Source organism: Centrocercus urophasianus, unplaced genomic scaffold, assembly GCF_019232065.1.
Source record: "Centrocercus urophasianus isolate 14NV4802_14NV808 unplaced genomic scaffold, USGS_Curo_1.0 seq_15, whole genome shotgun sequence".
NCBI lineage: Eukaryota > Metazoa > Chordata > Aves > Galliformes > Phasianidae > Centrocercus > Centrocercus urophasianus.
The window spans coordinates 33946893-33971653 of record NW_024884697.1 but is presented as its reverse complement, the minus strand read 5'-3'; the positions used below and the strand labels follow the sequence as shown (position 1 = coordinate 33971653).

Sequence of the window (24761 nt, the reverse complement as noted above, 5' to 3'; positions counted from 1 at the left end):
TGAAGAGGCGTTACAACTCTTATTTAAAGAGCACTTAGGACCTACTACCTTAACGTTCTCACACGGTGCAGAACAGCCGTATAAAAACGTTTACCATTTGTTTACCAGAACAACCAAAAAACAGACTCTTACATTCTGAAGCAGAGTTTGCCAGCAACTTATCCTTTACATACAAAATCAAACACTGTCTTACGTTAAGCCTTATCCTACTGTTTTACGGTATTACTTACCCAATACAGGCAGCGGTCAATAAAAATTACTGTTTTTCTTTTTTAATTAATCAGTCTAAAGTAGCTGTGGCACGATACGCAGAACATTTAGTAAGTGCTCTGCTGAAAGACACAATTGCAGAAACATTGGCTATCAATAAATACCTGCTCGGAGATGGAGGCGTGTGAAGTGACATTGTTGGTACCCCTGTTGTTGGCGTTACGTGGCTCGGTAACTGAGTGCCTTGTGATAAGCTGCGATTTAACTGAGGGGTATTGTTGCTCATTCCCCTCATTGGAAGGCCTAGTGCACCTATTGAAAAAAAATTCAGAGGGGTGGAGATACATAGCGATCCGGAACAAAGTCTTAGCCATCAGGTGTGGATGGAAACAATTTATGCTGACAACCTCAAAAAGTGTAAAGACTGTAGGAAAGTGCAGTGTAAAATGAAGTCCTTGCCTGCATACTACAAGCCCAGTTATCTCACACATAGCCCCATTCTAGTCAAACTTGAGAAAGGCTCCTCACAAAATTTTTCTTTAAGTCACTACCGGAATTTTGTTTCCTTTGAGATGCACTCTGAATGGAACGGGGGGGAGCTGTGGTTTTGTTGATGAGGACGTGGAAATCCACATATTCAAAAAGTCGGTGTTTCGAGAAAAGAAATATCTCCACTCAAGAAAGAGGTTATTACACTTGAATAAATTGATACATATTTGGCCAGCATTTAGAACGTCAGTCTAGCTTGTAAAAAAAATATACAAGCCTGTAACTAAAAAAATAAAACTAGGCACATTTCATAACATGGCTTTCAGGGCACAAGAATGAATATTCTAGGACACTCCTCTGTAAAACTGAAGTTGGTTCTTTCTGATCAGGCAATTTCAGTGTCCAAAGTCAGGTTAAATTTAATTTCTTGAGGTCTGAAAGCAAATAGGATTTAAGCACCTTCAGCTAGCAATTAAAAGCGTACAGAGCTGGTTTGGGTTTTTGCCTGTTTGTTATTTTTGTTTTTTTACATTGTGATCAAAATTATTTTCTACGCAAGCATTTGTGTGCAATGAAATAACAGAAGTGCACACACACACACACACACACACACAAAAAAATCATCTCAATTCAGAAGAACAAAAAATAACCTGTCTCAAAATGTCAGAATACTTTATGGAGTTTCTGATCATTTCCACATTCCTTTTCTGTATTCAAGGAGTTTTAGAAATATGTCCAAAGACAAGAGAAAGCCATTTAGTGCAACATATCAACAGAAACACACTTGCATCTATAACACGATAGCTATAAATAACAGCCCTATCGCTTCAGCGTGAGGCTGCTGAGGAAGCCTCAGAGAATTAAAAACCTTATCTTGCAGACAAAAGGAAGAAAAATTAAGACGAATCAGCACTCTCCAATGATAGATCACCCCTTCAGCAGAGCTGAATATGCCAGCGTACAACATGATGAAATACTAAGATCACAAAGGATGGACACAGCATATGCTCCAGTTATTGCTATGGATGAGGGCTGAAGAAACCTCCCAGCTGTTGAGCTCCCACTCTTGCAGAAGAGCTGCCTGCCCCGGTGTTCTGCCCTACCATTCACTGCAAGTCTGCAACGAGGGATTTGGATAACATTCCAGTTTATCTCTATCAGTTGAGATTAAGAAGTAGCGTGACTCACTGTAACAAGCCTCCTAAGACTTCATTAATTGCTGATGATATCGAGGTGTTTGCTGTAAATACTTTGGCAATTTGCTGCATCAGAATAATTTCTATGAGCGTAAGTGTATATTATAAAAAGTACTTCACACCAATTAACGATTAGCTGGAATTTAAAAAATAAAATGGTAAAGGAAAAGATCCATGCTCTTCTAGAGATGGTACACTGAAAAAAGTGATTACTGTATTCAGGTTGATTTTGTGCAAGCATTTGTTCAAACGCAGTCAGTTTTTCACTAACAGCGTTTCTTCTAGTTGTTGCTTTTCTTTAATTAGAATTCTTAATGAGTAGTTCTGCTACTGTATTCTGCTACTGCGGCTGGCAAGGGCAGCTGAAATATTTGCCAAAGAAATCCCAGATAAACAAAACAAAAAAAAACAACAATCAAAACCATCCAAAGAAACCTTCTCTTATGCTTTATGTTTTTCATATAAACTGAGACGAGAAATCTGTCAACTGATTAAGTGGTTAATTTTTAATGCCTACAAATTAAGTTTAACTTAACTCTATAGAATGACATCTTGCTAAATGACTGACAGCTATAAATCTAAAGCTGGACAGCAGCTTTGTCTCTCCCAGAATATTTTAAATATAAGAATTTACAGGAATACAGCAGTTCCTTCATATTTGGAAGAAAGTGAACCCTGAAAATATTTACTTCTGAATTTTTAGCCACACAAGTCTCCATCTTCAAGAGATTGTGGCCTAGACACGACAAATAACTGGACTGAACAACAAAGTTGATGAAAAAAAGTTACCCCTAAAAATAATCAGCTACTTCAATATCTTTATGCAGCTGAGCCTGAAATGTCAGATTAGGGACCCAAAATCCAAACCTGATTCTCAGACTGGCCAGAAAGTCCCAGGAGTGCAATCAAACACACACTGGTATGACACAGTCACACATCAACAGCCACGGGGATAGAAAAAACAAAAATAATTTTAAAGTCACTATGCTTTCTAAACCGTGTGAAGAAAGCCTAAAAAAGCTACGAAGGCCATGCTCTTGGGAGACAAAGCTTTTAGTGTGTTCAAATTAAAATATCCACACTCTAAAATATTCTTAAGACACCTTTCCTTAGTGTCTGTGTCAGATGGACTTGGCTAGAAAGCTGCAAACATTCAAAAGTGTGGAGTCATGAAAGATGTTCACAAACCTGTTTTACTTGTGAAACTCTTATCTGACTCAGGTGCTCTGAGTCACTCTCTATGTCTGCCCCTCTTAACTTCAGGGAGGTTCAGCTCTTAACTCCAGCACTTAGATCAGGTCTAGCATTGCACAGTATTACTGTTTCTCAGGAAGCCTTCATTAGCAACAGTATACACAAGAGTGGCAGATGCGAGAAAAAAATATCTTCAAGAGATGAAATAAAACAAACAGCGGAGCAGAAGGAAACAATCGTCCTGGTGTAATTCTTTGCCAAATTTGAGTTGTCAAGCATACAGACAAGATTTGATTTGCTCCTATAAACCATAAAGTACAATTTCCCTCTAGCCCTTAGATGTTTTTCTGAAGGACGTTCAGTTTGGCCCAGCTCACCTCCCTTAGTTTTTCTTCAGTGAGTTAAGTCCCAGATATTCCTTATAGGATGACTGTATTTGGATATTTAAGTTACATGGTGTCAATACGTGACACCTTGTTTACCAAACACTGCAGAAATGGATGACAGACAATGCAAAAACGTGTTTTCCAAAATAAATGAAGTTACACATTTGACATTACACAGTCTTCTTTACAATCACCAAAAATGCCAAACCCGACACGATGCCTATCCAAAGAGCATAAAACTAGAACATCTAATAAAATCAATAAAAGTAATTCTTACTTTGTTGCCCGTATAAACTTGCCCCAAACTGAGACAGCTGACCTGATGTTGATGGTGATGCCAGCATCTAAAATTTTAGAAAAGAACACAAGGTTATTATAGACACAGAGATATGATGGTAGCTCGCTCTGGAAGTTTGCAATAGCATATTATTTTGCCATAAAAGCGACTAAAAATCCCCATCTTTTTTTCAACCATCAAGTTTTAGAAACTTCCTAAAATATCTGCACAGTAATAACAGCACATCCCATGTCAACACATCCAACTCTGCATGTAGAAAACCAGACTTTCTTTAACTTACAAAAAAATAGCATAGAGGAAGAAGATGCAGAAGCTTTCAGTTTTCCCAGCCTTGCAGCTAAGAGAGCCATCTTTACAGAAAGAGGAATACTCTGTTATTTAAAACAGATGCAGGGCTTTTTTTCCCCTGCAAAACAGGGGAATTCAGTAACAGCAAGTTCAAAGTTTCATATTGTCAGTTGTAATTGCAAACAGTGGGAAATGAGTGTCTAGGTTGCAGCTGCTATACAGAAACAGATTTACACATGAGACAAGATTCAAATACTGAAATTATAACACAGTAACCCCTAAAAAGCAAGCACCATGCCCATAAGGCACCATATGAACATCTAGGATGTACAAATATCAGATGAAGTAAAATTTCCTGCTTCATCGTGCCCACTTTATAGATACTTCATATTATCAAACATTTCCATCAAAACTTTTCATGTCCACTTCCAAACACCACGCATGGAATGTGACAAACTGGAGACTCCCAAGAAAAGTGACATTCAAAAAAGATGACAGCTACAGCAGGGACAAGATACCAGATTTTCAGTCACAACTGAAAGGAGGAAAAGAAATAAACCACTCTCCACGCTGCTGCAGAAATTGGATGTGTTAATAATGTAAGTCAAGGAACAGAAGACTGTGGCTAAATTTTTAGGAAAAAAGAAAATCTTTGCAATCTTAATTAAGCACTGGATTACACAGCTTCCCTCTGCCAGTATCCATCCCTGAATATTCTTAAAGAATCAGTCTGATGCTTGTCAACATTAGGCCTGGCTGGTTTACCCTTGGAGCAAAAAGGGGTAATTAGCTGACCTGACCCATCCTGTTCACAGCAGAACAGGCTACTCATACCTTGTAATCCATAGGCAGACATTGGTGTGTTCAGTGCCTGAATCAGGCATTGTAATCAGGGCTTGAACTGAAAGACGGTTCCAAGGAAAGGGATGCCTGAATTCTTAAGGTTACTCTCACGCTCTCAGTTTGAGTTAAAAAACAAACAAACAAAAACAAACAAACAAAAAGAAACCCCAGTAATTAAAATTAAAATGCACAATACTGTGGTTAACTGCAAACTGTTCTGTTGAATTAATGTAGACAGATGTAAAGCTCAGACCTTAGGAACCGTCCAGCTAGTTGTCAGTGCTGGAGCCAAATGCAGATGGCAGAAATGACAAAACTTGCAGGGTAGACACTACATCTCAAGAGTAGTTTTGATGGCTATAACTTACATCAAGTATTTACGACTTTTTGAATACATACACAAGACACGAGATGAAAAAGTGCAGTGGAAAATAACTACTGTCAGAAAATATATCAGAAATATTACCTCAAACTTGTATATGCTCATACTACTCTACGTGTTTGGTAGAAAGCAACCACAGCAATAAACATGCACACCTGCATACGTAAGAGGTCTGAACTACTAAGACAAAAACTTTCTACAGAAAAAACTTATAGCTAAAATAGATTCCAAGCTGGAACCAAGTCCTCCCTTCTCACAGGAGGACTGGCTGTACACAAAAGCAGTTTAAATAATCAGTTGCATCAGCTCAGCGGTCTGCATCAGCAAGTGACGTGGCCAAAGAGACATGCATTTGTAAACAAAAAAATGCTGGTCCTGAAGGCCTAACATACATTCTGTGTGCATTTTCTAACTTGAGTTAGCCTTGTTTAGAACACCTGACCCCCTGGTTTGGCTGCCTCCCTGTGAGTGGAAAATGCTTGCTGCACTCCAGGAGCACCTCTTCAACGCAAAGAATCAAACTGATGAACACTCTGCAGTGTGAACCAAAGTGGGGCACTGGGGAGGATGGACTTCAAACGCACGTTCTCCATCCCAACTCAGATTTGTTAAACATTGACAGAACAGGCTGATACGGTAGTTTCACCTCATCTTTCCTTTCTTGGAATGTTTAGGAAAAGAAGAAAACACATTGCAGTTTGACAAATTGGAAAATCCTGGAATATGTGGCAAGGTATGGCAAATTCTAACTCCATGCAAAAAATAGGAGTTATGAGAGTACCTGAAAAAAAAATAAATAAATAACAACAACAGACACTGAGATAGAAATAGCAACAAAATTACTACCAGCTTTGGGTTAGACAAGCAGAATGGTTATGCCAAAAAGAAAATCCCACAGTAGCTGCTTAGGTTATTTAAAACTTGCTGTGATAGCCTGTGATATAATAAGGGGAAGATGGTACAAATCTCAGCAGAAAAAAAATAAAACCACAGACCTAAGAAGTACTAAATTACTTGAAAGGGAGCAAAATGAAACTTATACTGAGCACCACTTGTTTTTAAATCCAGTTAAGGGAAAATGAATGGTAAATAATATTTAATGAACAATGCTTATTAAAAATTGGATTTTCTTTTGAACTATTTCAAAGTAGGTCACATGCATTGTTCCATTTGCTTTATAGGAAAAGTTAAACTCAGAAGTTAAACTTGCAAAGAAACCCTCATGGAAGACCAGAATAAGGGCCAAGGATTAAATTCAGCATGTCTAACAACTCATTTTAAGGTCATCACATACCCAGGACAATAGGGATAACAAGATTCATGAAGAAAAAGGAAATTCAGGAATCTGTTCCAGGCTGAAGTACTTCTCAAATCTCATGGAGAAGGATGTTGTATGCGTTTCTCTCTTATTCTGTCTCATTTGTTTGTCAATAATATGTCAAATATGTACATCAAGATATTTCTGACATTGTAATGTATCACTAAACCTCACCAAATACACTTTTCACTGAAGTTAGGAGCCATTTACAATCATGTCTACTTTTTCTACTGTTTTCATAATACTTATGACAAGAAAAGAAAAGAAAAGAAAAGAAAAGAAAAGAAAAGAAAAGAAACCTACTAGGTTAGCCAAAATCTTAATGTTTGGTACCAAAACCTCTTTTTTACACACCAAACCTCTGAGCCATTATTAAGTATCCTCATCCAAAGATAAAGACCGAAAGCAAGCGCTATTAACATTCCTCCCAGCATCATTTATTTTTTCTGGTTGGATTATCAGCCACAAGATACACAAAACACACCAATTCTCTAGCAGCACACCTAAAGGGTGCACACTCATGCTGAGCACATACAGAATACCATTCTGCAAGTTGGAGCATTTTAGTTCAATCATTCTGCTGGTAGTCAACAGCTACAAAACCCAGTTGTGCTAAAACATGGCATTTCTCTATTCCAACATAGCATGACTTGACGTATTTCAAGTGGCTTTCCTCTACACATTGTCACTGATTGAGGAAGCCTAAGGCTTGCATCTCTCAAAAGGCCATGAGATAATTCAACAACCAAACCCTTGTGCAACACCAGGACTGCGTTTTACTGCAGTAGTGCACTGAAGCACAAACACCCAGCAAGGGCAGACTGACAGACTGAGTTGCTGGTGATCAACTCAGACGAGAACACCACTTTGCTCACGAGCTTCAGATGGTCACAGCGCATTCTGACCATGTAAGATTCTGCTTCTAAACTTGAATCAGCTGATTATTCCAGCAGACAGATCAATTTCCTTGGACTGGTCCACATCAAAAAAATCAGTAAGTCAATAACATACTATCAGGCTATTTACCACTCCCCCTGATGAACCAGATTTTATCATCATTACTTTCACTAAATATTGATGGATTTCCTGCAGCAAGTTAGAAGTATGAACAATCCTGAGAAAAAATTGCTTGAATTTGGTAGAGCTGCATAACAGTTGCTGCATTTTCCAGCAGGCGAGCCCAGGCCAGGCCACAGCCTCCTGATGTGGCAGCACCAAGGCCACCATGCCATGCAGTGACAGCCTAAAGCCACCTTCTTTAACATAAAGCAAGCAGGCCTCAATCTCACTCCAGAAATTCAGCTCCTAAAAGCATAAGATGTTAGAATAAGCAAATAAGTGTGTGAGTAATATCTGGCTTGATAAATGATGGCTTTCTCACAGGTGCAAGCATCAGCATCATTTCATATTTGCACTACTTTATTTCTGGTAACTGCCATCTGTGCTGCACTATTTAACAACAAAACAGCTGACCTACAGCCTCAAAAGGAGAAAGTATTACAGCAACGTGCATAAAAACCCCGAGCCAATGAATAACTAACTGACAGACGTGATTTCCTATGCCCTGGACAGTTCACTATGCAGTATTATTAACAGTTCTCCTCTATATAACAAACCGGCTTTTAATAAGGGATTCATAAAACTCACAACAAAATTCATATATATATTCCCAAATTGGAGAACAATGAATAAATTTTAAAAGTCGGGCATCCGGAACAAATTATTTGTAGGCAAAAATTTTTCTCATCTCCATTACTTGTGAAAAATAAAACCAAACACAATAGCTAAGAAATACATGAAATTGCATTCCAGCTTCCAGACTTCATCATCTGAGGTTGTGGTCTCCCATGTCTGGTGGTGCCTGGGAGCACACAGGGGTAAGGAGCATAATGTAAGCACCACCTCTCATGCTGCAGTTACCTGAAACTTTTCTCCTGTAGGCAGTGGTATCTGAGATATTGCCATAGAGTGACAATGACATTACTGATTGTCATTCACTGTTATGGCAGAGGTTAACATGGTGATTCAAGTAGAACTTTAAAAGCCAATCTCTCTGGGTAGGAACAATCCGTTTGATGATTTGGCACATTAAGGTGCCAAATGATTACTAAAAGCTTGTTGAAAGCAATGCAAAGAAATGCCATAAGACATGAAGATCTAGGAGAGCAAAGCAAATATTTTGTTCTAACCAAAAATCTACTTGTATACTGAAAGCAAAACCAAAAAACCACCCACAGAGCGAGCACGTAAAACACCAATATTACAATACAATCTGTTCAGTGAACTGAATCACAACGTAAGAGAGAACAACTTTTCCCTTCTATGAGAGGTAGAGGATTTTATCATGGCATTAATCTGGCTCACGGAACCACTTCAAATGTTAATGCTGACATGCAAGACCTATCTTGTATTGCTGATTTATGTGAAGATGCAATTAAACACAGCTTCTAGACCAAGTACTGAAACACCTATCACAGTGATCCTTTCTTCCAGTAAAAAATTAAACACAAACCAAGCAGTGTTTGCAATTAAACACTAAATCATCAACAGCAAATTTAATTTTGGTGATAAGTGATGTGAAATAACTAATTAAACTAATTCAGATACATGCTTCTTGCAAACTGTCTGACAGAATATGAAAGCTTGTTTTTCTAACTCTTCTTTTTTTCTTGTGTGTTGTTTCATTTGATGACCCCATCTAGATACTAACTTATAGTGAAACAGATGAAGAGTGCATTTTGCATTCTGAACTTTCGGTTCGTTATTCTTTGAGGTAAATCTATTACAAAAACACAAGCTATATGCAGAGTGACAATAAACTCTGAGAAGGTACACTGCATTAAAACTTTAAAAAAGGATTTTTTTTCCCCTCCATACCTCATCCAATCTCATTCCAGCTATTTTCAATTTGCAGCACTGCTACTTTTATCTGTTGAAAATGGGATATTTTTTTTTAGTTAAAAGATATCACACACTCACTAAAAGATGCCAAGCATGTTCAGGTACTCTCTGGGAAGGTAAAACCCAACTCCATTCCTCTGCATCTTATACTTGAAGGAATATATTTCACAAAGCAAGCACAGCAAACAAACCAATTATTCAGTCAAATTCTCAAGTATGATCATATGTATACTGTTAATGTTTACAATAATACTTGTTTTCCATTTAAAATAAAAGATATTTAATTATTTTCTCCTAAATAAGCTTTCATTTTTTCCGCTTCACAAATCAAAGCTATTCATATTATGAAAGTTATCTTAATATGTTAGCTTTATTAGACCAGTCAGCATTAGCTCCAGTGCTTCTGCTGCTCTTCCTGATACAAAAGGATACAAATAGGAATTCTTAAATACTTACAACAACTTTAAGTGAATCATCCGAATTTAAATTATGACCAACTAACCCAACAGATTCTCATTCAGTGACTAAGGCAAATGTCAAGCAACATGCCTTGGGAAACAAGACATCCTTAGAACCCTAAAGAATAGTGTAAGAAAGTCCTTAGCCAAGCTGGAACAATGCAGTAGCAATCATAAAGTACAGCTGTCTCCAGAAGAATGATTCCTTTCCACATTTAGTTTCCCAAACCTAGCAAGATTCCAGATCTCAGTCTCCATGGTAATCTCAATCTTGCTTCATGAGTTTTTATCTATTGTAAAAGTCTCACCCATTTATAAGGCTATATTTATGTATAGATATAGATATAATATAGATATAATAATTACTATTTTTACAAATTACTTTAATGGAAGTTTGCAGGAAAAGGCTGTGATAAAACGCTTTTGACCACTCCTTTGTAATACATCATCCTGGTCATTACAAGACAAAGATGCCAACCTTTCCCCTCATGCAACTGAGCCTGCAACTATCTCATGAGAGAAGAATACCTGAATTTAATCCACTGTGGACACATCTCTGCCATGTAAGAAGGGAAGGGTCCTCTGTAAAGTGCCCTCCCAGAACCAATAACCCATCTCACTGTACTCAGTATCCAAATCTGAAAGCTTCTTTCCTTAGGAAAGGTATTGTCATGCAGCCAGATTAAGAGCTGCAATGAGCCAAACGTAATCTGCAGGTTTGATGTTACTTGTTCACATTATTAAAATTAATTTGATTTCACAAGAAGCCACATTTTGAAAGAACTGAAATGTATAAGAGCTTCATGTCTCAAATGAGAAAGCCCAGAATCAGTTAAGACATTAAGGATTTTTGTTTGTTTGTTTTTAAGAAAAGAGTTAAGCCCAGCAAACTAACCCACTGGAAATGCACATCACTTGAACTCTTTATCATCTGCTGAGCAAGTAGGCCAAAAAACCCCCAAGTACTGGGCTAAGAAATGCAAACAGCATTCACAGCAAAAAAAAACTTTTGTCACAGTTTGGGCAGATCTTCATTAAAAGGCACAGCTGTGTACAACCAAATTTGTGCCTGCAGCTGACAGCAGAAGTCAACACTTTAAAAAAGAAACATACATCTATTTTGGAACTCCTTACCACAGGAAGAGGTGGGTGATAAAATGGCTTCAGATATGACAGGACAAACTAGTCGAAGAAAAGCCTATTACAAGTTTTAGCAGGTAAAAGGATGTCACTTGTTTTGGTTTTTTGTTTGCTTTTCTTTTCCTTACGGAAAGTTCAAACTGAAGTGATCTGAAGTTTATTGCCATTATTTCCCTTCATTTGAGGAAATTAGGTTCAAAAGTATACGAAGCCCGTGAGTTGCCAATTTCTGCCAGTCAGTCCACCCAAGCACAAACAGATGGACCCTTATCCTTAAAGTGATCTCACTGAGTGGAGAGGCAGATCAATCAGGTTAGTAACATTAGCCACAAATAAGATCTGTAATTGTTTTGTGATCACAGCATGCACCTTACTGCCAATTCAAGTTACAGAAACACATTTGCTTTACGCCAAAACTAAAACTATCTTTAAAAACTGTTGTAATTTCAACCAGTCTAATACAAATTATTCAGTAAAGCATTTTTGACCTGGTTATCACACACTGAATGCAGCAGAATTCGTAGAAAGAGCATTCATGGATATTCTGTGTTCCACTTCCCTACTTATCACAGCAAGGTTGTGATGACTCACAGCAAAACCACCCATTGAAAGAATGAGCACTAGATTGCTGGAATAAAAATCAAAGGAATGACTGTTTTATGCCCCCCAAAACAGACCCATGCAACACTCAGATGTTTTAGAAGTAGCTGTGTGGATAGCATGCAAATTTTTCATTTCAAATAGCATGCAAATCCTGAGTGTCTGGAATTATGTCCCCCAGTGAAAAAAAGGCAAGTTATGAGAAAGCTTTTTGCTTTCAGCTAAAACGAAATAAAAATATCTCCTAAATTCTTTGCTGCTACTTGTTCTCTCTTGTCAAAAGTCTTCAAGTCTTAAGATATGACTTCAAGAGCCTTTACTCAGTTCACTTTATCTTCAGGTTAAAATAAAAAGAAAGAATTCAAAATTCTAATTAGCCAAAGAAACAAGTCACAAGAATAGCAAGTCAGTAAGTGCCATGAAAATTGTTTATGAGAAGGCATACAATGCTTTCCCCCTCACCCCCCATCTTTTTCAGATAGCTTCTAGATGCTTTTTCAACTCTAGTAAATGAAGAACTATTTCTTAACATGATAAAAAAAAGAATTAAAATCTCTAATTTAAGTTTTAAAACAAGCTACAAAGAGCTCCTGAAAAAACTCTCAACCCAGTAAAATTGTGTATGTGACATCACTGTATCTGACTGGAAAATGATGCCTCTTCACAGGAGGGTTCCTGGCTTATGAAAACTTTATGCAAAATATTATGCTTGCAGTAACTTGAAGAACTTTACAGGACAACTGAAGCATATGACTGACCAGGGGTTCATATGCATAGATGGTACATTAGAGGAAAACAGATTTTTTTTTTGCAGACTTGTAGCTAAAACCTGCCATGTGTTAAACTAAGCTTTACCTACTCTCAGTAAAGACATAAGAAACTGAAAATGAAGAAATACAGAATGATTTAAATTGCATAAAATTACACATAGACAATTCTACTATATAAAAAAATATTTAAAATTGTAACATTTTTTCTTTTCAATAAGGACTGCAGTTACAAAGAGATTATGTATGCTAAGTTTTAGACTTTTTATTGCCAATTGTCTGATGATGTGATTGTAGCCTTATTTTCCCCAAGAGGTCCACTGCCTTAGTTTTTCCTCCACATTTGCATACTATATTTCCATCTAAGTGTCAAGTAAGAAAGACTGAAAAACGTTCCAGGATCAAGAAGCTGGAAGTTTTTCCCCACAGGTGTTCTTAATGCTGCATCCAAATTTTGTAATGTGATTCCTCATTAGCTTACTCACTGGAAATTCTGAGCAAACTTCTTTTTGTCTGTCAGTACTAAGTGTTATCTAAACACAAAAGCAGTTGAGAAACTTTTTGTGTCCTCATGAAGAGATCATCTTTCATACAATTTCAGTCCAAAAAGAATTTAAATACACCGTCATTTTTCATTGGAAAAGGTTTTCCAAAGCTGCAAAACTGGTGGGACAGCAACAAGAAAACCAAAAGACAACCATCTTTGCAGACGTTCTCATTTGTTGTGAGCCACATGAAACAACAAAACAACATGCAATACATACAATACACTTAGCTATACATAAGTGCTCAAAGGTGCCCAGGACAATGTCAGCATCACCACCACATATTTATTTTGATCACCTTTTAAAAAAGTTGTTACAAAAGCACGTAATAGCTTAAGACTTTATAAGCATGAACTCAGGAAGTTGTAATTGTCAACAGCGAAGCTACACAGAAAAAAATCCCTTAGCAATTATTTGGAAACAAAATTTTAAGAAGCTTTTGCAAAAATGACTCTTCCATCTCCTGCTGGTATCACATCATTCTTCTCTGCCAACTACAGCTGCTTCTATTCCCCATTTTGTCCACTTCTCCCATAAGCTTTCAGGATTTCTCATTTGTCATTCCTGGTGACTGGAACACCCACCTTCCTTCTCTTGAAGTCCCATCCTAAGATCCACTTCTGCAACATTGCCTACAGAAAGAGTAGGCAACTAAAACACTCGTACTCTATGTCAACAATGTGCCAAGCATCAGCTTTCACTGTAGACTGTGCAGCATAGCATCTCACTTTACCTTTCTGACTACATCTTACATGGCTTCTCCCTAAACGTATCAAATGTAGTAGAGGGAATTTACTAACTGAGAACCAGTTGGTGTCTGGTTAGCACTAGTGTCTGAGAGTGCTCCCTGCACCTCTAGGTACTTACAGAAGAGAAAGCATGTCCAATGTTACACATATTGCACTGTGCCTGTGTGCATCTGTGGTATGTACATGTATGTAATGGACAAGCATGAAAAGAATAGCCTTTACTTTTTTTTTCCATTGTAAAGTGTTCTAATTGTTTGCTAGCTCACCTGAACTTTCTCAAGTTCATCAAAACAATTTTAATTAAACAGAAGTGGAACATATTGTTCAAGCATTTTTGGTTTTGCTTAAGTCATGATACTAAACCTATTTCCTCTTATCCTTGAAAATTTTGATTGAATTTCACTAACAAACAGCCTACAGAAAATATCTGTTTACATAGTCCATAACACCAGGCTCACTCTGGTATTAAACAGCCACATGCATTACAAAAGGAAAAAATGTTTAAAAATGGTTGATTTTGTATCTTTCTTCCATTACAAAAGGGAGTGATGCCTAACTTAGACTACTTGAGCAGATAAACAAGCTGTGCAAGGCACTGTCAAAAACGACCACTGAGGATGAAAAATGCGAAAGCACAAGAAAAACAATTTAGACAACACGTAACTACCAGATATAATCAACGATCTAGTTTAAGTTACAAATACAGCTTTCAAAGATGAAAAAAATAAAGCCTTGGCAAGGCTATGATTGAACTTTTCTGAGCATAAATACTAAAACAATTGGCACTGAAAATAGCTATACACAGCTTAAAAGCTTGATGAAGCCTTTCCTTACATACATTTAACATGCTTGAAACTACCTCACTATTAAAGGGGGAAAACAAGCTTATTCAACTTACATCTTTTTCTGACCGATGTGGGAACATCGATGATTGGCTGTAGTACATGTTTTCATCATGGTAGTCACCATCAACCCCCTCTACAAACTTCTTCCTTGAAGCACCAAACATGCTGTTTGTCACCTAAAGAAAAGAAATGATACGTAAGCTTGCTACGCACTTCAATATCATACTTTTAAAATACACGCACGTATAGGACTGTTAAAAAGTTATTCTAGAAAGCTGAAAATTCCTCTGTAAATCTTACATAGATATTGCCAGTGTAATTATTCATCCATCCAGGATTTTCAGTGACAGAAATACTTATTTCAGAAGGGACTAGGGTGGGAAGAGATTAGATGGTTTGGCTTAAAGAGTATGTCCCAGTGCCTTTCACTCAGGTTTTAGAGTTACAGAATGTCAGACAACAAGTAATTTTCTTAGTTTTACCCTTCTCAGAAGAAACACTAAATTCAAAGAAAATACAGGAATGTTTCTTAGAATGCAACCAAATGTAAAATATATATTATTTATAAATAAATAAATAAAATTATATGCATATATATATTATATGTATATATATATATTATATGTGTATATATATATATATATTATATGTATATATATATATATATATATATAGACACACACACACACACACACACACACATATGGAGACAAGGAAACCATGCCTCAAAATCGCAAGTTTGGAGAAAAAAAACAACAACAATAAAAAAAGCCAGCAACTTTCTACTTGACCCTGCACATCGAGACCCATGATGAGGTAAGAGCAGGTTGAGCTTAACCACACTCAATCGTGACATCAAGACTGGCAAAGTTATTGCAGGCATCCATAGGAAAACACAAGGCTTTATTTTGCCCTTAGCTCCCCGAGGCACTCATGCACACACACAGCTACTAAGTCAGGAACTTGAAACTGAAGAAAGAGCAACCATGCAGCTGTTCACAGAACTCTAATTCATGAGCAAATTTCCTCCCACAGTAAGGTCATACAATGTCACTACAGGATCTACCACATACAGTGCATACTTATGCACCTGACTTATTTTATTTATGTAAAAACACACACTGCTGTCAAATTTCTAATCTGTCTGGCTACAAAACACTGTGCCCACACAGAGCAGGCTACCCAACAGGTTAATGTTTGAACCACACTCTGGCCAGCACTGCACAGCCAGCCTAGTTCCTTGTATGGAACAGAAGACTGGAGAGGGGGCAACAAATAGTTCAGCAATCAAAGCTGAACTGCAGCACACCTTCAGACGGATCTGTAACATCCTGAAGATAAGGAAGGGAAATTGCAGCTTATGAAATGCTCTGAGCTTGAAGACTTACTGTCATCACTACTGACAGCACTAGCTAAGCATCAGACTTCAAAAGAAAAGCAAAGCGTCCTTTTATGCTACCTTGGGCTCAGAACTGACACTGACCAAATTTCAAAACACTTCTGCTGGTTGGCTACAAGAGGAATTACTTTCAGCTCAAAACCCTATTATCCACACTGATACAAATTTACTCTGGTATTCCTCATAGTGTGCTTTATTCACATTTCACCTTTACCAATGAAGATTTCTATGCAGTGTTTGGTAACACAAGCGCTCCCATACTACGAAGAACCCATCTCCACAGTTTCAAAGTCACAGCACTTCTGAGCAAAAGCGGAGCACTTAGGGTGTGCACACACTATGGCTATAATCACAGAAATGGCCCCAGACGTTCAGCTAAACAAAAGTTTATGCTTTTCTCAGCAAAAAAATTCAGTTACCCAGATCGCCCACGTCTACAAAAAATGAACCACCTATGACAGGTACAGAAAGGCAAAAGGTATTGTGCGTCTTCTCCAGAGGAACCTTGCTCTTTTTTGTGCAAGACCATGTAACACAAATGTGGGGTCCCAAACTGCTTGAACGTATCCAGCTGACTTTCACACTTGTAGTGAAGCTTTCATTACACTATAAGCATATCCCACTGTGCTAATCCCCTTACAATGCAATTATCACCTACCAGATGGAATGGAGCATTTAACAGGCTAAGGGGATTATCTTGTCCTTTGCTCTGCCTGAATAAAGTGTGGAGAAAAGGGTAGCTGGCTTTCACCATTGCAAAAATGATAATGAAATGTTTGGGTGAAGCTATCCCCTAGCAGCTCAGCTTATCAGCCAACCACAGCTTTTGAAAAGGTAAAAACACAGTTCCTCACAAGTCCCTAAGGATTCTTCAGAACTCTTAACAATACCTGGGATAAGAGATGACTTTTTTTTTGCTAATTCTAATGAAAAGATGTATTAGAAGGCTATCTTTTTTCTTTTTTTAAGGCATACTCAACACTACCATAAAAATATAAAACTTGTGACCAAAAGCAAATCAACGAAGCATACACTGTAAGGTACAGACATAATATGTTATTCAGAGCTGCAGTACAGGAACTATATAGGTGGGAAACAACAGTTCCGTCTCTGACCCCACAAAGCTTTGGGTCTCATTTCTGTAGACATTTACACATGGTTGGTTACATACATTCACAGCCACCATAAAGGCTTCTGAGGCAGTGGGATAAGGTCAGAGCATTGGGTCTTGGAATAGTTTTAAAGCTAATACAAGGACGCTGGTGTGCCAGAAAATGAAGTCCATACAATGAAAAGCTGGAAAATATTTTTATGCTTTCTTCCAAATTAAAAGTGCCTACGAGGTTATTTTCTACACTGATAATTGTTTGAGAAAGCAGTCCAAAAACTAATCAAGATTATGCCTAGAGGACTGACAAAACGCACCGACACTAATATGGAACCTTACAACTGTATGGTTATTAGAAAGAAGTGAAGAAAGCTTTTCATAATTAGAGGGATAAAATATTGATATTTTTATCGGCAACCCACATTTCTACATGGTGACTAAAAAGACAGGGCTGACAAAACACAGGGAGCAGAGCAGTGTTATCAGGATGCAGCTGCAGCCGGGACAGGGCAAGCCTGAAGGAACCCTGCATGCAGCTAGTAACCAGCTGCACTGCAGTGAAGCTCTTCCAGGGTTGGGTAGGGCCTCTGCCTTTTTGTGAGCACTGACATCTTCACAGCAGCCTGAGGGAAGTGCTGTGGGCACTGCAGGTCCCATTGGCAGCTGCTGGGTCTCAGCAGTTTCCCTGTGCTAAGAGGGCTGCCAGTTGTTCTTGAGGCACACAACCACTACGTAGCCAGACCAAAGACCAGTGAGCGGGATTAAAGGCTGGTGATGCAGTTCCATCCAGAGACTGCTTAAGTGCAGATACTTCTGAGAGCACCAACAGCCAGTTTACCTGCTTCCCAGCAAAGTCGGTGACAGCAAGTGGCTGGCAAGCCCCTGAATGAGAGATCCTATTCCTGTGCACAATTCTGTAATGTGACAGAGGGGTCATGCAAAGACACAGGATTTGCCCGTAATGTAGAAATTACTAAAATCTCTGCCTTAAGCTGCAAAAAGATCTTTACAATTACTTATAAAGTGATGCTATGATCGCATGTTTCATTAGTTTAACAGCTTGAAGCAAATAAGTTAGTTTTAAGATATGAAACTAATTCTGTGGCTGCTTTGCAGTACTACTGTAGGTAACATCCAAGGATGGCTCAGCTCACTCATCACATCAACACTGGCAACTCAAAACTAGGAGGACGCTGCAACATCTCCCTGGAGAATGAATGCTTTTAATTTTGTACAGAGAAGAAAAGATCAATCACTGAGTTACAGCTGACTTAACTCCTCATCATTCCAAGAGCTGAAAACTATATGAAATAATACAAATTTTAAAAAACAACAAACAAACCACCTAAGGAGTTTGGGCAGCACCTCCTCCGTCCAGTTCCTGAAATGACAACAGGGTTTGCCAACATGCACACTGCCACTGTGTGAGAGCACAACTCCAGCTCACAGTCTCAGCCTGATGTTATGCAATTTCTGCCAACCTACAGCCCAGGCCTTCTGATGCTGCTATTTAGCTCTTAGCAAGCAAAGTCAACAATTCGCTCTATTTTTATTTCCCATTACAAATCAATGCTTTCAAATAAGGTGAGATACTTGAAGTGTCTACAAAAGTATGTCTCAATGAGCCTTTCAGTGGAAAGCAAGTGTCAATTCAATTAAGTATCACAAGTCACACACCGGTAACCACCAAATCAATCTGCAATTTAAGTCAAAACAGAATTTGTAATTCCATCAGTTGGTACTTTTACAAGATAGCATAAATCTTATTTATAGGAAAAGCTAACATTTATGACCGCACTTCTCAATGTCAAAAATAATTCCAACTTGGCACAAAGTGGAACTGATACACAATGGAATACATACTACTAACTTGTTTGACAAAAAAGATCTCCCAAATCCCAGCCCTCTGGTGGAATATATTAAGAGTTATTTAAAAATAGGACAAAGCACAAAACGTACATGAGCACAAAATTTAAAATATATATATATCATTTTCAGGATGAAAGAGAAACAGAACTTGAAGTTGAGACACCCCTGTTCCCTCGTTTAATTTCACAATCACAACCATTCAGTTTCCCCAAGGTGATGCTAATAGAGCATTCTCCATGCTTACAGCATGGTGCTCTTTCAAATAACTTTGTAGTATCAACTATATGCAAACATGGAAAAAGGATCATTGCACTCCATTTCTTTCATACATAAGCACAGGTTTGTACAATAAAATATGTATTTTGTCCATCTTCAAAGGCTTTATCTTCTTTTAATTTACTGAAGTATCTTTAAGTTAAAATTCCAGAAATATGAAAGACTGAAATGAAGACCAAAGCGTAATTGAGAAACAAGCCTACCAATAACCCCAAAGGCTGCACAGCCTTTAGAACAGTGTTTGCATCGTATGGTTGACAGATTCTTTTTCAAATTCAAGGAACACTGTGGAAATCAGCAGCCATACAGCAACCCTGTCACTCACAGACGGACTTAAGTCAAGGTTCAAAGCGCTTCAAGACACAGCCTGTCTCCTTAAAACACTGCATGGTTTTTCTCTCAGAAAGGAAGCGATATAACAGATGATATACACAGCAACTTCTACGCTGCAAATGAAGACTGAAATTTTGAGCATGAAGGAAATACAGGACATTTAATTACTATTTCAGACTGTTCTCCACTTCTATTCTCAAGAATGGCTACCTACAAGCTACAGTTTTCCAAGTGTTTGCTGGAGTATAACAGCACTTCGAAAAGCTTCACTAAAACCATGCATCTCTGCAAATGCAACAGTCACTAACATCAAATAAGCCACAGAAGTTCCCCTGACAAAGACCTTGACCTTTAACTATGCTTAACTGCTGTGAAATGAACGTTTTAAAACCATCCTGAAATAGAACAATACAGGAGGAACAAGAAAAATAACTCATGCTAAAATAGAATAATAGTCATCAAAATCACTACAGCTAAACTTGAAAATTTAAAATGTAAACAGCTCCAATGTGTTTCATGACGTGGCTGAGATCTCACACATTCTGGGACAGAAGTCCTGCAGGTTCCGCACCCTCACACCACAGGCCTGGAATTTGGAAGATGAAAGAAACCAACAGTGACTGGGGACATGATTCTTCCCTAAGCCGCCCGGATACCTTCTGTAGATCTGATCAATGAAACGTACTCTCAAAGAGAAGATAAAGAACAAGAAATAATCTTTGGGCAAGCTATAATATAAAGAAACACACACAGGAAAGACATTTCAAAGATGTGAAAAGTAGCAAGTGGCCAGCCAAAGTCACCAGAGGAACAAATAAACTAGCACTCCATCAAGACTGGACAAAGAGAGAAAGCAAAAAGCTGCCAAACCCATTCTGTTTTCCTCAGTGATGTGACCTAAGGAGACACAGCAGCGTGTCTTCTGCAGACATACTACTCAACTGCCAAGTTCTGACTAACAGCACACGTGTACCCACACACACTGCAAAATGTGTCAACAGAGTCACAAACCAAAAAAAAGTAAACAATTATACCACTACATTCCACCAGCCACACAAAATGTGAGCACACTTACCCAGTTTCTCTGTCCTTGATGCCTCCAGTCATTTGAAGGATTTACAGAAGACTCAGAAGGGTTCTAAACTAGATTTAGCACAGTACTTCCAAGTTAGTATTACAAAATGCTACACACTTGCCTGTGAAATGGCCTTCAACTCATGTGTCGCCACAAAGGTGGTAGTTTAAAAAGAAGTGACAACTGTGCCAGTAGCTTACAATGTACATTGGCTGAAATAAACAAAATCCAATACTATTTTAAGTATGCATACATTGGAAAAACAGCTATGTTTTTATTCAAAACAATTATGTACTGGCATACTCTTGTCCTCTACTTATATACTACTCAGACACTGTATATATAAAACTAATTTAAAAAATGTTCTCAGGTGATGAGCCACCAAGAGAATTATCAGCTAAACGTACCCTGTGTATATCACATTAATGATAATAATAATAATTTCTTATTATTTGGGGGCTATTCTATCAAATAAGAAATAAATAAGAAATCAATCATGCTAAGAAAGCAAAAGTAATTAAAAGTAACTACAGAAAACAAAGAAGCTGCTTAAGTACCTACAGTGTTAAGGGAAAACAAAATAAAATCTAACAAACAAGGACTTAAAATAACCAATAGGCAAACCTGAATATCTAGCAAACAATTACAGAACACCCTTTAATGTTAACAGAATATCAATTTTCAAGGACAACAGTTCCAGTCTTAAAAAGAAGAGATTCAGCTGCTGAGTTTAGAAACAAAACAACAAAACCCACAAAATACACATCAGTTTCAGTTTACAGGTCACCTGGGTCTTCTGGCCTCCCCACACCGTGAACAAGCCCTTATTTTAATAGGAACAGTACGAAACTGCGCTAACACAATTACAAGAAAAATTAATGAGGTCATGAAACAGTGCAGAATCACAGTATTGCCTAACTCAATTCTATATAGATAATCATCACATCTGCTTCCAATATTCTCGTAACAACTGTAATTTTACAGTGGCACTTCTCCCAGACACTCAAAGTTTATTCTGCAAGTCCCTCTCTACGAGAATTTGAGCCTCAGACATAGATAAAACTTCTCACTGGGAGACATCAGAATGATAACTTCATCCCTCGTTGTGTATGATAATCTGAAATTCACTCCGTTGTGTAATTCAGAAATGGACTGGCTGACAACTGCTTGCAGTTTTGACTAAAAGTTGATTTCACAATTGAACATTTCCATTTGTCAGATGGACTGCATCAGAGATTTTTTTTCTGCAGACACAAGTTTTGCTGTATTTCAAAAAGTACCTTCTCACAGCAGATTAAAGGTATTCTCTTATTCAGCAAGTTAATCTATTGGAATTTTATCTCCAGTTTGATGCCTAGACTTCACTTTAAAACAAATAAAAGGATAGATAAATAAATAATGCAGGAAAAGGCACTTTAACCATTTGGAAAGTCTAAAGCCACTCAGATGCACTCTGGAAAGTTGTATCTCTAATAGAGCATGTACAATGGTAAAGCCCAGCTTTAAAAGATTAAGAAATAAGCACCGTTCTAAGTCCTTTAGAAATATCCAAATGCTTCTGTTTCTTCAAGTCCTCAAAGAAACTGAAATACAGCATTTTTTTTTAAAACATTGCAAAACTCAGCAAACAGATAAAAATACAGTTCCCATATTCAGCAAATTCAGCTGCTACAAATTCTTCAAACTCACATCATATAAGTACAACGTGAAATCTGTCTGAATCACAGAATCAAAGAATGGCCTAAGTTGGAAGGGACTTCAAGGGTCATCAAGCTCCAAACCCACCACCACATGCAGGGCCGCCATGCTTCCCATTTAATACCAGACCAGGCTGCCCAGCGCCCCATCCAACCTGGCCTTGAACACCTCCAGGGACGGGGCATCCACAACCTCTCTGGGCAGCCTTTCCAGCACCTCACCACTCTCTCTGCAAAGAACTTCCCCCTGATATCCAACCTAAATCTTCCCTCCTCCAACTTAAAACCATTTCCCCTTGTCCTGCCAAGGCTATCCTACAGGCTGACTTAAAAAATATATATATATCACCACCAGAAAAGGAGTTTCCCACTAGTTCCTCTCAGCCATGAGCATTGCATGGTGTCAAGACAAAAATATTACCACTCCTGTTACATAAGAAGAAGAGAAAAAACCCCGAACACAAATACTAAAACAAAAACTTGAAGTAACAGGGAAGCAACAGGCTACCTAAATGAGTGACAGTCCTGTCACAGAGCAGCAAAGTCAGACTCCGTAAGGGTAAATGCCTGTTGCCAGCACAGCAGCAGTCACCTCAGACTTCTGGGCTCTGCAGCCTTCAGCCCCAACTCCAAAGAGCTCAGACAGGTGTGGGTAGGAGAATCACTACCCATAACGTGCAAACATAGGATAATATTTACCTTCCTCAAATGACTCACAGCAGTTCCTGTGTTTTTAGCTACTGCAGAGCAAGTTCTTGACTTACGGTTACTCATTTGTCAACTGCTACAGCACGTTAAGAATCAATCCCACCTCCAGATACGAAACCAAAACACTACTGCTTGAAAGTCAGCTATTCAAACTGCATCAGGAGCCACTCACTGATTCATTGTCGCTACACAGACCCAAGTGTTGTGGTTTTTTGCAATGTTTTTTTTTTTTTTTTATGTTGCTTTTTTGGTGCTTTGGTTGTTGTTTTTTTGCCTAAGAGGATAATTTTAAGAAGCATCTGACTTCAGAAATAACACTAAGGTGCACACAAATAGAAGTTTCATTGAGGTAGCTGCTGCCTCAAAGATCACATAGCTTCTGAAATTTTATTCATACCTACATGTACATTCCACCTTCTTGCTAATGTTGATTTCTGACTTTTTAAAGAGAGAGGAGTTTTTCCCTTTGGATAAGAAGACATTACACCTGCCTAAAGAACAAGAGGTTCCAAAGATAATTAATCACAGGATATCCCTAGTTGGAAGGAATGTTCAAGGGTCACTGAGTTCATCTTCAGCTCCACACAACTCAAACCATATTATGACTTTGTTTCTGAGAGCATTGCTCCTTCAACTCCAGCACTTGGGACCATAACCAGTATCCTGTGCAGCCCATTCCATGCCCTCCACCCTCTGGTGCAGACCCTGTCCCCAACCCAGCTCCCTCCCCTGACACAGCCCCATGCCGTTCCCTCGGGCCTGACGCTGTCACACAGAGCAGAGCTCAGCGCTGCCCTCCGCTCCCTGTGAGGAGCTGCAGCCGCCATCAGGCCTCCCCTCAGCTCCTCTGCTCTGTGCTGAGCACACCAAGGAACCTCAGCTACCTCTCACAGGTCTTGGCCTCCAGACTCTTCATCTTCATACATCTCTTTTGGATGCTCTCTAATAGCTTTATATCCTTCTGATATTGTGGTTCCCAAGCTGCACACAGTGCTCAAGGTGAGGCCACACAGCAGAGAGCAGAGCTGGACAACCTGTTCCTTTGCCAGGCTGGTGGTGCTGGGCCTGGTGCAGCCCAGGGCACAGTTGGCCCCTTTGGATGCAGGGCACACTGCTGGCTCAGATTCATTCTGCTGTCAACCACAACCAAAATACAATTATTCTTTTTTAAAGAGTTGCAAAATGTCAGCAGTAAGGCACTCACACAGCCCCTACATATTCTGAGCCTTAACTACAGGATCTTCATTTATCCATGGACAGCTGCAGCTACACAAACAAAAAGCAGTGGTATGTATAGTCTTATTCCTTAGGCCCACATGTGCTTAAACCCAGCTCTAAAGGGACAAACAAGCAAGAATTTCTCAATTTTTCTTTCTTTTTAGCAATTGCAATAACCAAAAGAAGTATCCAAATGAGTTTTCACAGCATCACTTAAACAGTATATACCAGTCTATTCTTACGGAACTGGTCTGGAATTTGCTTCTCTCATCCTGCCTCATAGCTTTCCTTCCAAAGCATATCATTCCAAACCACTACCTATCCTTAATCTGCTCTCTTCTATTCTCAGCTGGCTCCCATTAACTTCATTTTAGTGGCCACAAACAGCAAACTTTCAGAAAATATTTTTCTATGTAGGAAATTGTTAAGTGGAGCACACATCATTCAGATAATTAGAGAAATTAACCTA

The 24761-nt window shown here is 38.4% G+C and overlaps 1 protein-coding gene across 1 annotated transcript in view; it reads right to left on the bottom strand.

Annotated features, from left to right (window-relative positions):
• CNOT2 (CCR4-NOT transcription complex subunit 2) overlaps positions 1 to 24761 on the bottom strand; it is a 92183-nt gene that overhangs the window by 24977 nt on the left and 42445 nt on the right. Inside the window, exons 2-4 of the mRNA XM_042815449.1 lie at positions 14663 to 14785; positions 3753 to 3819; positions 375 to 522 (exon numbers count right to left, since the gene is read on the bottom strand). Coding sequence (XP_042671383.1) covers positions 375 to 522; positions 3753 to 3819; positions 14663 to 14773 — 326 coding nt within the window. The 5' untranslated portion in view covers positions 14774 to 14785. The remainder of the gene's footprint in view (positions 1 to 374; positions 523 to 3752; positions 3820 to 14662; positions 14786 to 24761) is intronic.